Source organism: Pecten maximus, chromosome 9, assembly GCF_902652985.1.
Source record: "Pecten maximus chromosome 9, xPecMax1.1, whole genome shotgun sequence".
Taxonomy (NCBI): domain Eukaryota; kingdom Metazoa; phylum Mollusca; class Bivalvia; order Pectinida; family Pectinidae; genus Pecten; species Pecten maximus.
In genome coordinates this window covers 44,012,509-44,034,935 of record NC_047023.1, presented here as the reverse complement: position 1 = coordinate 44,034,935, position 22,427 = coordinate 44,012,509, and the positions used below count along the sequence as shown (strand labels likewise).

At 38.3% G+C, this 22,427-nt stretch overlaps 1 protein-coding gene and 1 long non-coding RNA gene across 3 annotated transcripts; one reads left to right on the top strand and one right to left on the bottom strand.

The window, feature by feature from the left end:
• Positions 1 to 1,557: 1,557 nt before the first annotated feature.
• On the top strand, positions 1,558 to 14,566 carry LOC117334617. Of its 2 annotated transcripts, none has more exons than XM_033894320.1 (6): positions 1,558 to 1,672; positions 8,640 to 8,863; positions 9,322 to 9,418; positions 10,699 to 10,907; positions 11,127 to 11,181; positions 12,235 to 14,566. In XM_033894320.1, the coding sequence occupies exons 1-6, from the start codon at positions 1,642 to 1,644 to the stop codon at positions 12,486 to 12,488; spliced, it is 870 nt and encodes a 289-aa protein (XP_033750211.1). In that variant the 5' UTR covers positions 1,558 to 1,641; the 3' UTR covers positions 12,489 to 14,566. The 2 variants fall into 2 exon arrangements, with proteins under 2 accessions (XP_033750211.1, XP_033750210.1); XM_033894319.1 differs by having other exon boundaries at positions 9,286 to 9,418.
• LOC117334619 lies at positions 1,666 to 8,773 on the bottom strand. The gene is made up of 3 exons (XR_004534201.1): positions 8,646 to 8,773; positions 7,990 to 8,027; positions 1,666 to 2,165 (listed from the first exon to the last, which is right to left on the bottom strand). It is a non-coding gene; the product is annotated as an uncharacterized LOC117334619 (long non-coding RNA).
• Positions 14,567 to 22,427: the final 7,861 nt, after the last annotated feature.

The following is a 22,427-nucleotide window of genomic DNA, read 5'->3' as shown; positions in this document are numbered from 1 at the left end:
ACTGAACTTCAATAAGTCACCAAGTTTGTCTCTACCCATTACAGATACGTACATTACACGATTAATATATCGATTACCGACAGTATTTATTACCGCATCAGGTAGTCTGAACTATGGTCCTGAACAAATGTAAAACTGAATTTGGGAGTAATAAGAAGGAATGCAGTGCGATAAGGGGCGACACTATACAGGGTACAGTATACATGATAGCCGCGATGATCGACGGAAGAGTCCGTTAATCGGGTACCCCAATTCTGCAGAATACATACAAATGTAACTGTATGATTTCCCCGTCGTTGTCGTTTTCGTCGTCCCCTTCCTTCCCCCGCCTCCTGGTTTCGTCATATCCCCGTAGTATTTAATCTTGTGTACATAATATGTTTGATTTTAATACGTTTTTGTTAGTTTATACGTGAACTATTGGTATTTAAATGTAGCCTACACATACAGCCTGGGTCTGGATTAAATACAACCACAGTTATACACTACCTATTATCAATGATTTTTCTAGTAAATGTTGTCCCTGTATAAACGTACACTGATCTAAAGAACATGTTGGTGTACCACAAGGGGATTACTTAACGCCGAGGTCGTTTTGGTTATCGCACAATAAAGGTACATACCTACCTATTCATACGGTTTTAATTTATCATACATGAAAATGTCACGCTGAATAGGTATTTTTCTTGCGCAATTGGTGTATAAAGGAAAATGATCTAGCTCTCAGAGCAAGGAAACTATCCATTCCTTTTTGGGAACAGTTTAAAAATGTAAACTTTATTCATTTCAGAACAGCGAAGTAAGTAATACCAACTCATATTAACCACTCTTGTTGGCACGGATGGCAGTGGAAGTATGCAGGACATTTTTACTTTGGAACATTTTTTACGTTAGCCGGAAATTGTAATGAAGCGTTCGCTTCTGTGTATATTTTCACCGATGGACAATACTCAATCTGACCTCGAGGTTTATTGATATTAAAAGCTTGTCACAGGAAAAATGTATTTGTATTAAAAGTTCACGACATTTACTAAGGTTGAGCCCCGGATTAGTTAGACTTGAGTGACCCGGTTCAGTCTCGTAATAATGGAATTTAGGTGTACTTTAATACACAAGGAGAAAGTGGACAACCTTGTCCATATACTACACACATTTACGGACGGAGAATTATAATTATTCCCAGGTATGGGACCGGAGATCCGTAATTAGAGGCCGATATACACATCAGGTAAACAGGTTGTTGATAGCAGGTTTTCTTACTATAGACGAAGTTTACCACACTGCGGATGTGATCAAATCCATTTAGCAAAGTACTGCCTAGGGTTATATCCCTAAATACATCGTATATATACAAACCTCATAACTGCTAATTTACATACGTAGGCACAGGTAAACGACATACATTTATATGATTACTTATGTGTTGTAGTACTCTGTCTTTGAAGAATCCGATAAGACTTGTAGCTGTTGAAATGACACACATTATCAGAGAAGACAGTTTGTCACATTTCACAGGTAATTGGTGGTATCATTGGTTATATCTCGACTAGCCGCCGGAAGCAGCTCCGTGGACGCGGAAGTTACAATGTGACAAGTGTCGTTTGAAGTTCACGTGGATCAAGGGTGTCACAATTCACTTGGATGGCATCACACGAACGAATAACATCCTCAGGTAAGTATTTTAGTTTATCAATGAGATCCCAACTTAGTGAACGCTGTATCTTTTATTATAGTATACGTGCTACTAACAATGATCACATCATTTGAATAACTCCAACGCCGACGACCGAAGCAGTGTTATGACCAATCTCGGTTATTCTAGAGAAGTAGTTTTATTTGAGCTATTTCTCATTTTTCGATAGTTTTTCTTTGCGTTGCATGTGTTCTTTGTTACTTCAGTACATGTATTGAAGTGTGCAAAAACGTAAATCATGGCTTCCCTGGTCACGAGGTCAAGGCCGAATATGGTTTTTTGATGAAAAACAAGTCTTGAAACTGATATGGGTACATATGGATCGACAGATTTTATAAAGGAAGCCATGAGACAAATACAGATAACAAGAAAATAAATACTTCAGTACAGGAACTTCACCGGACATTCGGCCGTCGGAACTGAAATGGTCGCACGCAGTCCAATGTTGTTTCAAGGGCTGTAAAGATGCATTCTGAAAGAAATTTGATAAAAATTGAAGGTTGCACGTTTGAGGTCAACGATAACACTAACTATATATATCTAATACTGTCTATTGAAAGGGGAGTAACGGTAGGTCACCGAATTAGTAGCAGTGTTCAGTAAAAGTGAAAATAATCAGGCACATGTTTTTAAGATATGTAAACAAAGTCTTAAATATTGCCATATATAATGATTTTTGAGGGGAAGTAACTATATGTCATAGTCTACATTGACAGGGGAAGTTACTCTATGTCATAGTCTACATTGACAGGGGAAGTTACTCTATGTCATAGTCTATATTGACAGGGGAAGTAACTATATGTCATAGTCTATATTGACAGGGGAAGTAACTCTATGTCATAGTCTATATTGACAGGGGAAGTAACTAGTATGTCATAGTCTATATTGACAGGGGAAGTTACTCTATGTCATAGTCTATATTGACAGGGGAAGTTACTCTATGTCATAGTCTTCATTGTCAGGGGAAGTATCTCTATGTCATAGTCTACATTGACAGGGGAAGTTACTCTATGTCATAGTCTACATTGTCAGGGGAAGTTACTCTATGTCATAGTCTATATTGTCAGGGGAAGTAACTCTATATCATAGTCTACATTGACAGGGGAAGTTACTCTATGTCATAGTCTATATTGACAGGGGAAGTTACTCTATGTCATAGTCTACATTGACAGGGGAAGTAACTCTATGTCATAGTCTACATTGACAGGGGAAGTAACTCTATGTCATAGTCTACATTGACAGGGGAAGTTACTGAATGTCATAGTCTACATTGACAGGGAACGTTACTCTATGTCATAGTCTACATTGGCAGGGGAAGTTACTCTATGTCATAGTCTATATTGATAGGGGAAGTTACTCTATGCCATAGTCTATATTGACAGGGGAAGTAACTCTCTCTATATGACTGATTACCTTGACAAGGGAAGTAACTCCAGGGTTTTGAATACCTTGATATTCGAACCAGATTGAATATGGCACCAGACTGAATGTCGTAGTTGATATTATACTGGTAAAACCGTCATTAATCATATGAAATAATACAGATATAATCTTTACTCCAGGAATATGTAACATTACATAAAGTACACTGACAATATCCATATAAACCTTATTAAAAACCGCTTACACAATCGGCCCTATACACCAATAGAGCCACACGTATAATTAATGAATTCACTAAAACGCCGTCTGTTGTTAAATCACTACAGGTAAAATATGTCTGTGTATTTATATAGATACTGAATACGTAGCTACACACCTTAAAACACTAACACAGACTTCTAAACCACAAAATATGCAGGTGATTAGGCTGTCTCATATCAAACATGTAAGAAAAACGTTAGACATAATGGAAACACATTAAAATATTTTTAATTAACATATCATTATGTTTAACCATCGACAAACACGGTTATATTTTACCATCCATTACGTACATAGATTGAAGTAGGAAATACGTTTCAGAACGAATTTTGATTGACTTTCATTGGTAACAGGGGCAATACAAACAGAGTCACCCATCGACCCACCACTGCTTACAAATATCCATTGGCATTAAAAATCATATTTACCGAGTCGTACTGTACTGGATTCAGTGGAGAAGATTTGTACGAACTAGGTCTGTTAATTTATCTATCGAGCAACCAAAACACTACATACCAGAGTGGTGTAACTGGAAGGTTGTGGTGGGCGTGAGGGCATTGTGTGGTGAATGAGAGGTCAGTGTGTGGTTGGTATGAGGTCAATGTGTGGTTGGTATGAGGGCACTGTGCGGTGTGTGTGAGGGCACTGTGTGGTGTGTGTGAGGGCACTGTGTGATGTGTGTGAGGGCACTGTGCGGTGTGTGTGAGGGCATTTTGTGGTGAATGTGAGGGCACTGTGTGGTGGGTGTGAGGACACATGAACTATTTCAAAAATATCGTCGCTATGATCTATATATCTCATTGTTCTGTCCGAGGGAATGTGTCCAGATTAACGAGACTAATCATGACCTATTTATCTCGTTATTCCGTCCGAGGGAATGTGTCCAGATTAACGAGACTAATCATGACCTATATATCTCGTTATTCTGTCCGAGGGAATGTGTCCAGACTAACGAGTCTAATCATGACTTATATATCTCGTTATTCCGTCCGAGGGAATGTGTCCAGATTAACGAGACTAATCATGACCTATATATCTCGTTATTCTGTCCGAGGGAAAGTGTCCAGACTAACGAGACTAATCATGACCTATATATCTCGTTATTCTGTCCGAGGGAATGTGTCCAGATTAACGAGACTAATCATGACTTATATATCTCGTTATTCGGTCCGAGGGAATTGGTTTGTTTGGTTTGTTTTTGTTTAACGTCCTATTAACAGCCAGGGTCATTTAAGGACGTGTCAGGTTTTGGAGGTGGAGGAAAGCCGGAGTACCCGGAGAAAAACCACCGGCCTACGGTCAGTACCTAGCAACTGCCCCACGTAGGTTTCGAACTCGCAACCCAGTGGTGGAGGGCTAGTGATAAAGTGTCGGTACACCTTAACCATTCAGCCACCGCGGCCCCTATATGACCTATATATCTCGTTATTCTGTCCGAGGGAATGTGTCCAGATTAACGAGTCTAATCATGACCTATATATCTCGTTATTCTGTCCGAGGGAATGTGTCCAGATTAACGAGACTAATCATGACATATATATCTCGTTATTCGGTCCGAGGGAATGTGTCCAGATTAACGAGCCTAATCATGACCTATATATCTCATCATTCCGTCCGAGGGAATGTGTCCAGATTAACGAGTCTAATCATGACATATATATCTCATTATTCTGTCCGAGGGAATGTGTCCAGATTAACGAGACTAATCATGACCTATATATCTCGTTATTCTGTCCGAGGGAATCTGTCCAGATTAACGAGACTAATCATGACATATATATCTCGTTATTCCGTCCGAGGGAAAGTGTCCAGATTAACGAGACTAATCATGACATATATATCTCGATATTCTGTCCGAGGAAATGTGTCCAGATTAACGAGACTAATCATGACCTATATATCTCGTTATTCGGTCCGAGGGAATGTGTCCAGATTAACGAGCCTAATCATGACCTATATATCTCATCATTCCGTCCGAGGGAATGTGTCCAGATTAACGAGTCTAATCATGACATATATATCTCATTATTCTGTCCGAGGGAATGTGTCCAGATTAACGAGACTAATCATGACCTATATATCTCGTTATTCTGTCCGAGGGAATCTGTCAGGATTAACGAGTCTAATCATGACCTATATATCTCGTTATTCCGTCCGAGGAAATGTGTCCAGATTAACGAGACTAATCATGACCTATATATCTAGTTATTCTGTCCGAGGGAATGTGTCCAGATTAACGAGACTAATCATGACCTATATATCTCGTTATTCTGTCCGAGGGAATCTGTCAGGATTAACGAGACTAATCATGACCTATATATCTCGATATTCCGTCCGAGGAAATGTGTCCAGATTAACGAGACTAATCATGACCTATATATCTAGTTATTCTGTCCGAGGGAAAGTGTCCAGATTAACGAGACTAGTCATGACATATATATCTCGATATTCCGTCCGAGGGAATGTGTCCAGATTAACGAGACTAATCATGACATATATATCTAGTTATTCCATCCGAGGGAAAGTGTCCAGGTTAACGAGACTAGCCATGACATTTATATCTCATCATTCCGTCCGAGGGGATGTGTCCAGATTAACGAGACTAATCATGACCTATATACAATTTGTATCTCGCTATTCGGTCCGAGGGAATGTGTCCAGATTAACGAGACTAGCCATGACATATATATCTCATCATTCCGTCCGAGGGAATGTGTCCAGATTAACGAGACTAATCATGACCTATATATCTCGTTATTCTGTCCGAGGGAATGTGTCCAGATTAACGAGACTAATCATGACCTATATATCTCATCATTCCGTCCGAGGGAATGTGTCCAGATATCTCGTTATTCTGTGCGAGGGAATGTGTCCAGATTAACGAGACTAATCATGACCTATATATCTCATCATTCCGTCCGAGGGAATGTGTCCAGATATCTCGTTATTCTGTCCGAGGGAATGTGTCCAGATATCTCGTTATTCTGTCCGGGGGAATGTGTCCAGATTAACGAGACTAATCATATAGACTTTGTTAATCTTTTAATCCCTACCGCTATATCCCCCCGGGCAATACGATATAATGATGTCGCGATCTATTAATCCTACAGATAATCCTCTTTGACCACAGGTAACGGAGACGTTTATCTTACGAGTTTGTACGACATCAAGCTGACGGTAAAATAATAATAATGTGAATAAAACCTCAGATTATGTTAACACCTCAAGGAAAGTTAAGTTTCGTTTTCCCGTAACACCTACTGTACAATAAAACGTATCTGGTGATCCAGGCACACCGCAGTCTCGATAATCCGGATATAATGACGTAAGACAGGTCAGCCAATAGAATTATACAAACTAATTACTCAATGTAATGGATAATATGAATGTCGATTAATGTATATAATACCGTATCGTACACCTGTTTCTTAATTGTAGGGGTATTTATAGGTGTAAAAATGCAGACGGGACGTCAGGATGTCAAACTGGACATAAACACGTGTTATATATAGGAGGGGTACCAACCACCTAAATCATATATCATACTGGACATAAACACGTGTTATATATAGGAGGGGTACCAATCACCTAAATCATATATCATACTGGACATAAACACGTGTTATATATAGGAGGGGTACCAACCACCTAAATCATATATCATACTGGACATAAACACGTGTTATATATAGGAGGGGTACCAACCACCTAAATCATATATCATACTGGACATAAACATGTGTTATATATAGGAGGGGGTACCAACCACCTAAGTTATATATCATACTGGACATAAACACGTGTTATATATAGGAGGGGGTACCAACCACCTAAATCATACATCATACTGGACATAAACACGTGTAATATATAGGAGGGGGTACCCACCACCTAAATCATACATCATACTGGACATAAACACGTGTTATATATAGGAGGGGTACCAACCACCTAAATCATATATCATACTGGACATAAACACGTGTTATATATAGGAGGGGGTACCAACCACCTAAATCATATATCATACTGGACGTAAACACGTGTTATATATAGGAGGGGGTACCAACCACCTAAATCATACATCATACTGGACATAAACACGTGTTATATATAGGAGGGGTACCAACCACCTAAATCATATATCATACTGGACATAAACACGTGTTATATATAGGAGGGGTACCAACCACCTAAATCATATATCATACTGGACATAAACACGTGTTATATATAGGAGGGGTACCAACCACCTAAATCATATATCATACTGGACATAAACACGTGTTATATATAGGAGGGGTACCAACCACCTAAATCATATATCATACTGGACATAAACACGTGTTATATATAGGAGAGGTACCAACCACCTAAATCATACTGGACATAAACACGTGTTAGATATAGGAGGGTACTTGATAAAGTTTTGATACACATATACATCGTTTATTCTGACACCCACTTACCACTCCCGATACAGAGTATCCACGTTTTTCTGTAAAAGAGGTTGATGAAGTATGTCCGGAATAATGCATTTCTTGGATTTAAAGAAAAACCCGTAGATATTGATTTATGGATATTAAAGTGTCTGAAAGGTATTTTGATATGATTATAACTATCCATAAATCATCAATAATAAGTTTGCATACCTAGCCCTGCAATGGCCGTCTTATCGTCTCCGTGGAACCTGAAAGTGAACATGCCTTTAGAAATGATGTTTTGATTTTAGGAAGGAAGGAAATGGTTTGAAAAAAAAGAACAATATCACCAGGTCATATGTGTTGATGAATTTCCTGTCTGGTGAATTTTAGTAAGATCGGAAATACATTCCATTCGTCACTTGTCAGTCACAAAACTACATTCTAATTAGGTGATGGCAATCTCTGGTTTAATAGTGAAAGTATCTTTAAATATACAATCAATTATAGTTGTTATCACGCGCGCATAATCTGCACGCACTATTGGTTAACCTTAATACCGTTAAGAGATGGAACTCAAGTTTTGCTTGGAGCACACATTTTGATTCCCTAATTAGTCATTTTGATTTTGAGTAAACATTTTATATTTAATTACATTTACGATCGATAAATGAAAATCCAAAATGGCACCTGGCTATTGTCCTTGGTGTTATAATGACAATGTAACAGGGGCGATGTTGTGACGTCATGGTTATGACAGGTAATTAAAGCTGTCCCCTCGAGTTGATCTATCAAAGGTTTACTCTATTTTATAATTATCGATTCCAATCAAGCGATAAGTTGACTGGTATATAAATCGGTATCTATATTGTTTTTGTCAGACTTACCTAGGGATACAGGCATGCCCACAGTTCTAGCTGACGACCAAGCGCACCACATCGCCAAATTTGTAGCGAACATCATTCAAAGTTCTGTGGAGATTATAAAACAGGAACAAGATTTACTCAACTTCCTGGACGAGGCCTTAGAAGGACTTGGAGACGATTATTCAGAGGAAAATCAAGTTACCGAGCAAAACAGACTTTCTGCAGAATACTCCACGATGGTAACTTAAACTAACTTCAGAAATATACATTTGTTAATTGTTTTTGATTATTGTTGTACACATGTTACTGTCGGTTACATGTAATATAGGCACAACATATCGTATATAATACATTCTATATTCAATATTAGTATCTCTACAATCACTGGAAATAATCCATATTATGTAGTCGTCAATTCGATCAATAATTAATTGAATATCATAATCAAATGACTTATCATTTATTCATTTATTCTTTTCAATTGTTCGTTAATTAATTAATTAATTTCAATAGCTCGTTCATTCATTCATTCATTCATTCATTCATTCATTCATTCATTCAATCATTCATTTTAATTGTTCGTTCGATCATTCATTCATTCATTCATTCATTCATTCATTCATTCATTCATTCATTCATTCATTCATTCATTCATTCACAGACGAGTGTAGCACCTATGCCTATTCCTATCTGTCAGTTGAATGGAGAACCCATGCCTGACTGTGATGACGGTATACAGAAGGACCAGCCAACTCCTACAGACCGGCCGGAGATGGACACTTCCATGGGAGCAGGTAGGTGGATTAATATGTCTACTCGCACCCGGAAATATCCAGGAGCGAGTCCAGGAAGTTCCCAACCAGGGACACTAGGTTTCGACCTCCGTCGTCATGTACAAGTGTAAATACGTATAACTTTTGGAAACTCATGAACGACACGCGCACTAAAATTTCTAGAAGGGAAGTGTCATACGAACTAGTTACGATTCTGTTAAAGACTACTACTTCGAACCCCGAGACAAACAATTAGATACAACTGCTTAGAACCCCGAGACAATCCGTTAAATACAATAACTTCGAACCCCGAGACAAAATATTAAATACAACTGCTTAGAACCCCGAGACAACCCGTTGAATACAACAACTTCGAACCCCGAGACAAACTATTAAATACAACTGCTTAGAACCCCGAGACAACCCGTTAAATACAACAACTTCGAACCCCGAGACAAACAATTAGATACAACTGTTTAGAACCCCGAGACAACCCGTTAAATACAACAACTCCGAACCCCGAGACAAACTATTAGATACAACTGCTTAGAACCCCGAGACAACCCGTTAAATACAACAACTTCGAACCCCGAGACAAACTATTAGATACAACTGCTTAGAACCCCGAGACAACCCGTTAAATACAACAACTTCGAACCCCGAGACAAACTATTAGATACAACTGTTTAGAAACCCGAGACAACCCGTTAAATACTACAACTTCGAACAGCGAGACAAACTATTAAATACAACTGCTTAGAACCCCGAGACAACCCGTTAAATACAACAACTTCGAACCCCGAGACAAACTATTAGATACAACTGCTTAGAACCCCGAGAGAACCCGTTAAATACAACAACTTCGAACAGCGAGACAAACTATTAGATACAACTTCTTAGAAACCCCGGGACAGCCCGTTAAATACAACAACTTCGAACAGCGAGACAACCCGTACATACCACTACTTAGAACCTCGAGACAACCCGTTAAATAGAACTAGTTCGAACCCCGAGACAACCCGTTAAATACAAGATACAAGAAACTTGATTTAACATCCGATACATATAAACAAAGAACATTAGCCCGTGCGAGCTATTCAGTATACAACTACATCATTGTACTTCGAACCCCGAGAAAATTTGTTTCATTGACTTTAGAACTAATTAAATTTTCTGAAAGAAGTTAAGAAGACAGAATAGTCGTTGGCCTATATTTGAATTTTCTCATGTAACTTAGACCCCTTGGCGTTGTATAGAGATTTTGAATGTTCCTCCGTAACCTTTAACCTTTGACCTTGTAGACATCCCGGACCTGTCTTTGGTGAATACGGACGGTAGTAAACAGAACATCAGTGCGTACATACAGGACATCATCCGAGAGGCACACGAGAAAGTCACCATCAGCGAGGAGACGGCGCCCCTAGCAACGGCGGAGAGCAGCATTCAAGATGACGTAACACTCACCGGAAGTTACTATACAGACGACAGTCCTTCAAAAGAATCTCGAAACGTATGCACATGTTTAAATACATTTTGTAACTAACGTTTTAGAGACCTGTACACCATACAGCTGATTATCTAAACTTGGATTTTTATTTGTGAAAACGGACCAGTTTTATAGATGATTGAAATGTAACTAAAACGATTACGATGAAGGTTATTTTTCTAAAAAGACAATGCGCGGTTTGTCGGAATGTCGTTTAATTATTTACATTCATTTTTTTTTCAGGCAACGCAGTCGGAAAACAAACAAGAAACGCGGCTTTCGGATTCCGCGGTAGAAGGTGAGTACCTATATATTTTATTGTAAAGGTGTCCGGTCTTTGATCAGAGTGGCAATACATTATGACAAAACTATATATATAGAGAATACATGGTCAGTGTCTTAAAATATAAGCTGTATTTTGGCGAGGGTAAAGAAAGACAAAAGTGGCGAGCCTTGGCGAGCCACTTTTGTCTTTCTGTCCCGAGCCAAAAATACAGCTTATATTTTAAGACACTGACCATGTATTCTATTTATCCTGCAACAGTCATAAAAATAATCATCAAAAATAATCATTTTGAAGTGAAAGGGTGTCAAAAATGACCGAAATATGTTCGCCTTTTAAACGTAGTTTCACTTTGAAGTAGGTCAGTCGAACTGACGCACGTGCTAAGATTCCAAAATACAGCTGTTTTCCGTCACTGCCGTATACAGCAAAAATATATACGGTGGGTGTATTCCGACAATGCGGTGGCAGTTGCAGGATAAATAGAGAATACATGGTCAGTGTCTTAAAATATAAGCTGTATTTTGGCGAGGGTAAAGAAAGACAAAAGTGGCGAGCCTTGGCGAGCCACTTTTGTCTTTCTGTCCCGAGCCAAAAATACAGCTTATATTTTAAGACACTGACCATGTATTCTATTTATCCTGCAACATTCATACAAATAATCATATAAACTAATCATTTCGAAGTGAAACGGTGTCAAAAATGACAGAAATATGTTCGCCTTTTAAACGTAGTTTCACTTTGAAGTAGGTCAGTCGAACTGACGCACGTGCTAAGATTCCAAAATACAGCTGTTTTCCGTCACTGCCGTATACAGCAAAAATATATATGGTGGGTGTATTCCGACAATGCGGTGGCAGTTGCAGGATAAATATATATATACACAAGTCTCATATTGTACTTCGTGATTAAAGGCGATTTAAATGCTTCGAAAATAAGAGAGTAATTAATGTTTTGATTTCAATATATCTATAAATTTTGGTTAAGAAGAGATTAAATTAAAAACTAAATATTTGCAATTTCCATATTTTGATATCAAAATGATGATAACTATATTTAACTTTTCAGTTCCAGCCTCAGATGTTCCTTCGACAAAAGCTGTTGTCAATAACAACGACCACGAAAAATCGCCTTTATCTGAAGACATGGACGAAATTATCGAAATCGAAGATGACAGTTTTGGACAGCAATCATTCGTGGAGATGAATAGTAAAGATCGAGGAGTTCCGAATAAAAATAAGAAAAAACGCATCAGCAGAATCAAAGATTCTATTCTGAATTTGTTCTCATGCACGTCATCACGTTCAACAAATACGTCATAGTATTCCATAACCTCATTTACAGAAATGTTCTAAACATCAACATAAGTGTATTAAACTGACTTCAAATCAAAAGTGCATCAGAGGTGTATACATACCGGAAAGTAAAGGACACAGCAATGAGGAGCGGAAGTGACGTTCACTTGATTTTTACAGGGTAAATTGTGTTCAATGGTTTTTGATATCCAGAATCAACATTATTGACGTCAACTAAGCCGGCTTCCATTGATTACGACATCATCATTGACGTCTGTGTGGTGTTACGACATCATCATTGACGTCTGTGTGGTGTTACGACATCATCATTGACGTCTGTGTGGTGTTAGCACCAAGTCTGAAGTTGATCATATCACTTTGTCTTTACTGTTCTGTTGAATCACTGACGTAGCAGGTCACATATCCGTTTTATATATTATTGATACAATGACATGTACTCGCCCGGTTTTAATGATCCGAGGAGTTCCGATACCAATACACTTCTATAAGGAGTATTTATTATTTCGGAATACATTTCGGAATACAATAGTGATATAGTAGTGTTGTCGGTGGTTATACAATTCAGTGATTGAAATGAACTGTTATGTCGGAGTAAAATAGATCCATTCAAGATAATAATTAATTTGATTGGAAGACTTTTGGACCATACACCAGTGTCCCTGTGTATAACATCTAGCATTGTCAGGGAATTTCCTGTTACATTGAAGACGGCGACATGTCCCTCTGTACCAGGCAGTGTTGATGGTATATAGTGTCGTCCTGTGTACAACAAAAACGGATCATTAAAAGCCAAAATAGAAACTGACGTCATATCCGCCTGCGCGTGATTCAGTTTCCTAATTTGATCGACATTCAAATGAAATAATATCATGTTATTTTGTCTCTGGCTTTCTTCAATTTCGCCAAACACGTGACCTCATTAAGCCGAAAGTGATTCCATATATCCCGAGGGCCGACTCGTTCCTTTCGTTACGGAAGTCACATTACCTCATAAGAAAAGCGGCCGGAAGTTCAGTATACTGACTACTGGGGATATTGTCCAATGACACGATATATTCGTCAACCACAAGGGAAGTGGGAAAGTTTGATGACAAAAGATGCTCAGATCTCGGAATATTCGTAACAATGTCTTTTCTAAATATAGATTGTATTTAATTCTTTGTTAAACTGTTTCTATAAAGGTTTGACTCCTAGAATACGAACCGACTTACATTAATGTGTGTCCGACTGTCTGGACGAAGAATGTACTTGTGGATGTAGAATGGATTGTTGTTGTGCTCATTCTACACCATTGAGCGCCGCCTAGCGGAGAGGAGATTATTCTATTTGAGTCTTGTCTACCTTTGGGTGAAGTTTTATTTATCTATTTATTCATTTTTTTGTGTGAATTAGACACAATTATATGAGGTCAACATTCTAGTTTGAACTGTTAATTTATTCAACTGAAGTAATTAGGCGTAGGTTTGTGAGAGAAAACGTTTTATAAAACATGATAAGTGTTTTGTATAGAAGTCGGTGCGATGATTTTATTTTTAATTCCTCGGAGACAATTTGTGTTGTCTCCCTTAACATCACCACAATACATTGATATTATTCAAGTGTCTCGTTTTAAATGTTTTTCATTCTCATCATTATAATTATAGCATTTGCATCATGTGTGTTAAATCAAATGCCTGGAATCTAATCTTCTGTCAGTTTAAAATACCATGCACTTTGCAAAGTATATGAATGTACAATGTATGTATGTATGTATGTAAATGCTACTTTTTATAGCAGATATATACCATTTTATAAATGAACGGTGTCATTGTATGTATGCGAGATAAAGGATGTGTGTGTTTGATCTATACAGACATCCATCATAGTGTGTCATTTCGATAATGATATATACTGTAGTGATATATAGTGATATTTATGTCTCATTACAGACTTTCCTTAGCTATAATGATATATACTGTAGTGATATATAGTGATATTTATGTCTCACTACAGACTTTCCTTAGCTATGACGTGTACCTGTGATTGTATGTTTATTTTGTAATTTATATATGCAAGAAACTGGAATAAAAGTTTATATGATTTTTTTGTGTTAAATTGTTAAGTTTGCAAAAGTTGCCCCCCTCCCCCACCCTCCTATTTATACTTCGGTTTGAGTGCTGAACCAAGTATCAACCCACCCCGAATAACAGTCCTGTGTTTGAAAGCTGACTCATTACGCATGCCCAACAACGTGGCAGAGCGAGAGAGACGTGGGAACGGTGATAATTACCTGTCAACTCATTTCCCAGTGTAATTTTTCCTAAAAATCTCTTCAAAATCACCAATATGTACTGTAGTGTCACTGGGGAGTGACAGACGCCATGACTCGTTTTTTTGGCTTATGGTCTTGGAAGCGGTTTTTGTTGCGATAATGGACTGGATGAGGTTACAACACAGACAAACGTGTATCTATTCCAAACAGACCAACGTGTATCTATTCCAAACAGACCAACGTGTATCTATTCCAAACAGAACAACGTGTATCTGGTCAAATCAGACCAACATTCGTTTTCAAATGGGTGTTATTATTTTGAGGTGAAAAAAGAACAGATGAAGCTGTATGACGTCAGAATTATTTCCAAAATGCCGTGTTAAAAGCAATTGTCAACTTTATCGCCATTTAAAGAAAAAAAAAAAAAAAATAAGATTAAAACCGGATTTTATCCCATACATTGTAACACTTCAATATTTCAATCATTTTTTTATTCAAAATTCACGTCATCACGTGACGAAATTGAATTCCGCGGTGGGATTTTGAAATATGAAGATTTCTTTTTACAGGACAATAAAGCTATCTGCATTACACTTACCGGTTTCAATAAGAGACCTGCACGTCGAACCTAACATCAATTAAAATTACATGACACGGACTGTTATGTATAGAAATTAAAAATATCACTGTTCTCAATAAAACCCACTAGTATCTCCAAAGAACCTTAAGGGGTTATGTCGCTCCCCGTCTCACGCTATAAGGTTTGTAGGTAATCGTCCTTTTAATTGTTCAATTTTAAAATCTTCTTTGCGCTTGTGCACAAAGGTTTAATATAACGAATGAGAGCCGCTGTATTGCGTCAATCTTGTCACTTTAACACACATTTTTCATTCAAATGAGTTGTCGTTGAAATATGAACGAATTTTTACAACACATGGAAAATTGATCAGCGTATATGTGACCTCGTGTATCTGTAAACAAGATAAATACTGCAATGGTAGAATGAACGTTTTCATGTTATGTATCAATTAAATAATACATGTAGATAATAGTATAATAGGTACAGCCGAATATTGAACATACATGTATAAATCGAGATTGGCGCCGTAATTTGATCAAAAAACAAAAGGAAATCAATGAAGAACATCTAATGCTTTGATACAAGAGGATGAGATCTACACACTAATAAAGACTAGATGTAATGTACCAGGGCTGTCTGGGCTTCCATACCAGAGGACGGGATCTACACACTAATAAAGACTAGATATAATGTACCAGGGCTGTCTGGGCTTCCATACCAGAGGACGAGATCTACACACTAATAAAGACTAGATACAATGTACCAGGGCTGTCTGGGCTTCCATACCAGAGTACGGGATCTACACACTAATAAAGACTAGATATAATATACCAGGACTGTCTGGGCTTCCATACCAGAGGACGAGATCTACACACTAATAAAGACTAGATATAATGTACCAGGACTGTCTGGGCTTCCATACCAGAGGACGGGATCTACACACTAATAAAGACTAGATATAATGTACCAGGGCTGTCTGGGCTTCCATACCAGAGGACGGGATCTACACACTAATAAAGACTAGATACAATGTACCAGGGCTGTCTGGGCTTCCATACCAGAGTACGGGATCTACACACTAATAAAGACTAGATATAATGTACCAGGACTGTCTGGGCTTCCATACCAGAGGTCGGGATCTACACACTAATAAAGACTGATATAATGTACCAGGATTGTCTGGGCTTCCATACCAGAGGTCGGGATCTACACACTAATAAAGACTAGATATAATGTACCAGGACTGTCTGGGCTTCCATACCAGAGGTCGGGATCTACACACTAATAAAGACTAGATATAATGTACCAGGGCTGTCTGGGCTTCCATACCAGAGTACGGGATCTACACACTAATAAAGACTAGATACAATGTACCAGGGCTGTCTGGGCTTCCATACCAGAGTACGGGATCTACACACTAATAAAGACTAGATATAATGTACCAGGACTGTCTGGGCTTCCATACCAGAGGTCGGGATCTACACACTAATAAAGACTGATATAATGTACCAGGATTGTCTGGGCTTCCATACCAGAGGTCGGGATCTACACACTAATAAAGACTAGATATAATGTACCAGGACTGTCTGAGCTTCCATACCAGAGGTCGGGATCTACACACTAATAAAGACTAGATATAATGTACCAGGACTGTCTGAGCTTCCATACCAGAGGACGGGATCTACACACTAATAAAGACTAGATATAATAAACTTTACAATGTTGTTCTGGAAATTATCGGAGAACAGTATTACAATCTTTATTTATCTCAGATTCGTAGACCAGTGGTCATGTTTTTTAAATTATTTCTAATACAAGGATAAATACGCTTGACTAACGTACATGTATCTACCGATATTTCTGATGTTAAACCATTTTATTTTTTTGTTGGTATTAGTTTCTCCTAAATATCCCAAGTGGTATGTAAACGATTTATTCCATACTACTGGGAACGGTAGTCATCCCTCTAACTCTCACGAAGTGGTATATAAACGATTTATACCATACTACTGGAAACGGTAGATCCCTCTAACTCTCACGAAGTGGTATATAAACGATTTATACCATACTACTGGGAACGGTAGATCCCTCTAACTCTCACGAAGTGGTATATAAACGATTTATACCATACTACTGGGAACGGTAGATCCCTCTAACTCTCACGAAGTGGTATATAAACGATTTATTCCATACTACTGGGAACGGTAGTCATCCCTCTTGCTCTCACGAAGTGGTATATAAACGATTTATTCCATACTACTGGGAACGGTAGTCATCCCTCTAACTCTCACGAAGTGGTATGCAAACGATATATACCATACTACTGGGAACGGTAGTCATCCCTCTTGCTCTCACGAAGTGGTATATAAACGATTTATTCCATACTACTGGGAACGGTAGTCATCCCTCTAACTCTCACGAAGTGGTATATAAACGATTTATTCCATACTACTGTGAACGGTAGTCATCCCTCTTGCTCTCACGAAGTGGTATATAAACGATATATACCATACTACTGGGAACGGTAGTCATCCCTCTAACTCTCACGAAGTGTTATATAAACGATGTATACCATACTACTGGGAACGGTAGATCCCTCTTGCTCTCACGAAGTGGTATATACACGATTTATTCCATACTACTGGGAACGGTAGATCCCTCTTGCTCTCAAGAAGTGGTATAAAAACGATTTATTCCATACTACTGGGAACGGTAGTCATCCCTCTAACTCTCACGAAGTGGTATATAAACGATTTATACCATACTACTGGGAACGGTAGTCATCCCTCTAACTCTCACGAAGTGGTATATAAACGATTTATACCATACTACTGGGAACGGTAGATCCCTCTAACTCTCACGAAGTGGTATATAAACGATTTATACCATACTACTGGGAACGGTAGATCCCTCTTGCTCTCACGAAGTGGTATATACACGATATATTCCATACTACTGGGAACGGTAGTCATCCCTCTAACTCTCACGAAGTGGTATATAAACGATTTATTCCATACTACTGGGAACGGTAGTCATCCCTCTTGCTCTCACGAAGTGGTATATAAACGATTTATTCCATACTACTGGGAACGGTAGTCATCCCTCTTGCTCTCACGAAGTGGTATATAAACGATTTATTCCATACTACTGGGAACGGTAATGTTCCCTCTAACTCTCACGAAGTGGTATGTTTACAATTTATTCCACATTACAGGGGGCCAATTCCTCCCCGATAACCCTTTAGAGTGGTAGGAACCGCAGTTGTGAAGTGACATCTTGTCAAATCTGCGTTAGTAATGCAGTTAATTAATTTTGATTCATCGCCAGATATCGTCGCAGTCTTGTAGTGATACTGACAAACATATCCTAATTGAATGATTTCCCAGTCAGAATATACTAGCCTGTAAATTACTTCTCACCAGGATGTCACATCGTGCTCAGGAAATCAAACCGATATCTTATTAACGCTAAAACTGTCAAGTAAGTCAAACAGAAAAAAAACCAACCTTCGAAGTATCTGTAACTTTCAGAAGATTGTGAAGCAGGAAACATTTATGAAATCTAAAGTAAATCTAAAGGTATGCCCATCACATTCCACGCTGTTGCCTTAATTGTCAGTTGCACGCGCCATACCTTCCAATACAGGTACGCCACCTGGCGAGAAAACCATTAGACACAAATCGATTCTCGTTCATTTCCTGTTGCTACCTGGTAAAATATGACCTGTGTATTTTTATTTGTGTTGTATTGCTTCCAAATGTCATTATTTCTCTAATTTTTGTCACTTTCTTGTGCATTGCTATTGAAAGATTGATCAAATTGGTCTGTTTTTAATTCTTGATACTCTTTTGATGTATTTTACCTGCTGTCAGGTTTCAGTGAAGTAATCATCATTTATTTGCCATTTCCTTTAATACTGAAATGACACATTGAACGTCAAAGGCGAAAAAGGGAACACCAACATACTATTCATACAGCGACACAAGCATTTCAGAAAGACCATGCCCCGTCGTTTGTATTTGAAACCTGTTGGTACACCAAAGACTGCTATATACAAATGTACATGTACGTTCTACCCCGTTTCGATAGCATTTACACTGTGATTCGGCAGTAGTAATCATGACTTCAGTATTTCGGGAATCCTTATGTAGGTACAGACAAAAACTGACGAACAGACTTCCGTGAAGGATCTTTTGTACCCCTTCAAGGAGATCTACATCATTACAGAAGTACCGGGCGAATTTTGAGCTGATACCGACCGATACTAATTAAATGTTCTGTCAGCCAGATTTTTCGTGACATTTAAATTACCATTCGTTCGCAGTCTTAATCAGGGGGCTGGGGAGGTTGTCATCGTGTCAACCAAATCAATGAAAACACAGCTGTTTTATTAGTTGCGAAAATGTCTAACGAACTCTCCTGGTTTGTTAGTGTCTAAAGTCTGTTTTGTATTCCAGTGTATATAATGATAAGAAATATGAACAGAGGCCATGTTAAGAGAGGTCGGTATTCTCTGTTTGTTTTATGTGTTGTTTTTGTTTTTATATATTAGTAGTGCTTAAAATATTGTATTTTCGTCTAGAAAAATTTGTGTATTCTATAAAAAAATCCGAATATTCCTTCCAAACACAGACGCCGACTCCCAAGTTACATTTGCTCTACATTCCCCATTGTAATGTAATTGCGTGACTTCACCTAAATCATTGTATTAACACTGCTTTGTCTGTTCCAGGAACCTCTCCGATAGACGGTAGCAGAGTGGGGTTACGGTATAAGTCATGACTTCTCCATTAAAAAGTAAATACATGTAAACAAATCTATACATAATGGATGGTTCAGTAATAATGATTTGGTCCGATAATGTACAATGGTATTGCTAACAAATATAAATCCGAAAGTTAACCAGTATAAACAATGCGTGCTAATCTTGACGTCATATGTGAAGGTGCGATATGACGTCATAATTTCGTGATAACGCGATGTTGCATTTCTTGTGTCGAGATGACGTTAACATCTACTGTCGCCTCGCTCTCTTTATAGAAGAACATGTAATGTGATTAGATATTGAAGTCTATAAAAGTCTTTAAAAAATGTAACGTTTTGAACTTTAGCTGACAGGGAATATTGACAAGCAGAAAAGTGACAAATGGAGCCAACATACCATGGACTTGTCCCTTGTGTGTGCCTTGTGTGTGCTGCCATAACCAAATAAGTCGTGACATTTAAAATTGACATGCGATGTCTGTAGACAACAGCCTATGAGACGTGCTCCGCCAACACTCTACAACACAAATTACGACCATGTACAAACGGAAGTAGTTTGGGACAGACTCCATTCAGATCACACGAGAATCTTAATTGGGATTTTAAAATTGTAGTGTTATTTTCCTTAGTCATTTCTAGGTATAAGTCATGTTAGTACTTAGTTACTGAGCTTGTTTATACAAAAACTGACCAGACCGAATTAGCTCGAGGTTCCAATGACAAAAATGGTTCTCAGCTTCAATAAAGACCTTCCCAGGATAAGTAATCGTTTTTTATACGATCATTTTAGAATGTTCTTTATTAATCAAAATCAAATTCCAAACAAAATGGACCTAACTGTCTCTCCCGTACCATTTTAAAGGTTGTTTTCTTTTAAATTGTTATTTATAAATCAAATTACAAAAAATGTATACATGTATATATAAATATTTCAGGATTTGTATGAATTCTGATACATTAGAAAATGCGTGATGTGAAAATTTGTGTCTGTAGATAAGGTTTTTATTCAGTAAATAGCTGGGTATTGCATGACGCCAACAAATGACAGTAAAATCTAAGGGCCTTAACTCGTTTTAATACTGCCTTTTTTCTTGGACCAACTGACGATAAATTGCCGTAGTCTGTACATAAAAGTGTTACATCACGGAGCCCAGTACACGCTGGAGAGATATACTTTACGTTTTATGAGACATGTAGATTTATTGTTAGGAGGCAGTAGTCAGATTTTAAAATCAATGGTAAAGCAGTTCTAGGCTGATTTATATATCCAAGCATTAACAAGGCATTTGGGGCTTTTCAATTTATCATAGAAACTGAAGATATAGCAAACGGCAACACGTTTAAAAAACTGTTCATATTATACACCCATGCTGTTTGACACCGAAAATCTCAACAGTGTCATTGTCAACAGTGTCATTGTCAACAGTGTCATTGTCAACTGTGCCATTGTCAACAGTGCCATTGTCAACAGTGTCATTGTCAACAGTGTCATTATCAACAGTGTCATTGTCAACAGTGTCATTATCAACAGTGTCATTGTCAACAGTGCCATTGTCAACAGTGCCATTGTCAACAGTGTCATTGTCAACTGTGCCATTGTCAACAGTGCCATTGTCAACAGTGTCATTGTCAACAGTGCCATTGTGTTAATCATTGTTTTCATTCTTCGTCGCATTTCTCCTCGTCGTCATTGTCTAAGTCATTTTAACAGAAAGTTAACTCATTCTCTCCCCTCCCTTTAAAAACATATTTCTTCTAGTATGCGCGTCACCATGGCACGTGAGCCTCGCGAGCCTTGGTATTGACCTGTTACAAAGACGGTTCGGTGTAAAGCCAATTTCCTGGACCCCCGCGGGGTTATACTCTCCAAACCTAGGACTTTTATTTGCTGTCACGGTGCAATCGGCATCAACTACCTGTGTACCCAGTTTTTCTCAGCAGCTTATTTATTGATCGCAATGAACCCGCGCGACGATGGTGATATAGATTGATTGAAGGCATGTACAAGTATTTTACGACACGAAGTCACAGGCCACAGTACTCGCACATACATTGTGTGTTCGTGCCATTTATCCTAAATATATATGTATGTATTTCTGTATGTTTACACATATAAAAATGCTGCTAAGTGGCCAAATTCTCTCGCCAGCGAGAAAGCCATCGTGTCAAGGCTGGTAAATCTGTGGGTTCTGCTCTGGGCATCAGTCGCCGAGGTTTCTCCGTCAGCGCGTCACCATGCTCCTCCCGACCATCTGATATCAGTATCTTCTGGTATTATTCATTCAACAAAAACACGATTTTTGTTACTACCAGTAACACGTGATAGTGACACGTGATTTTGACTGAATAC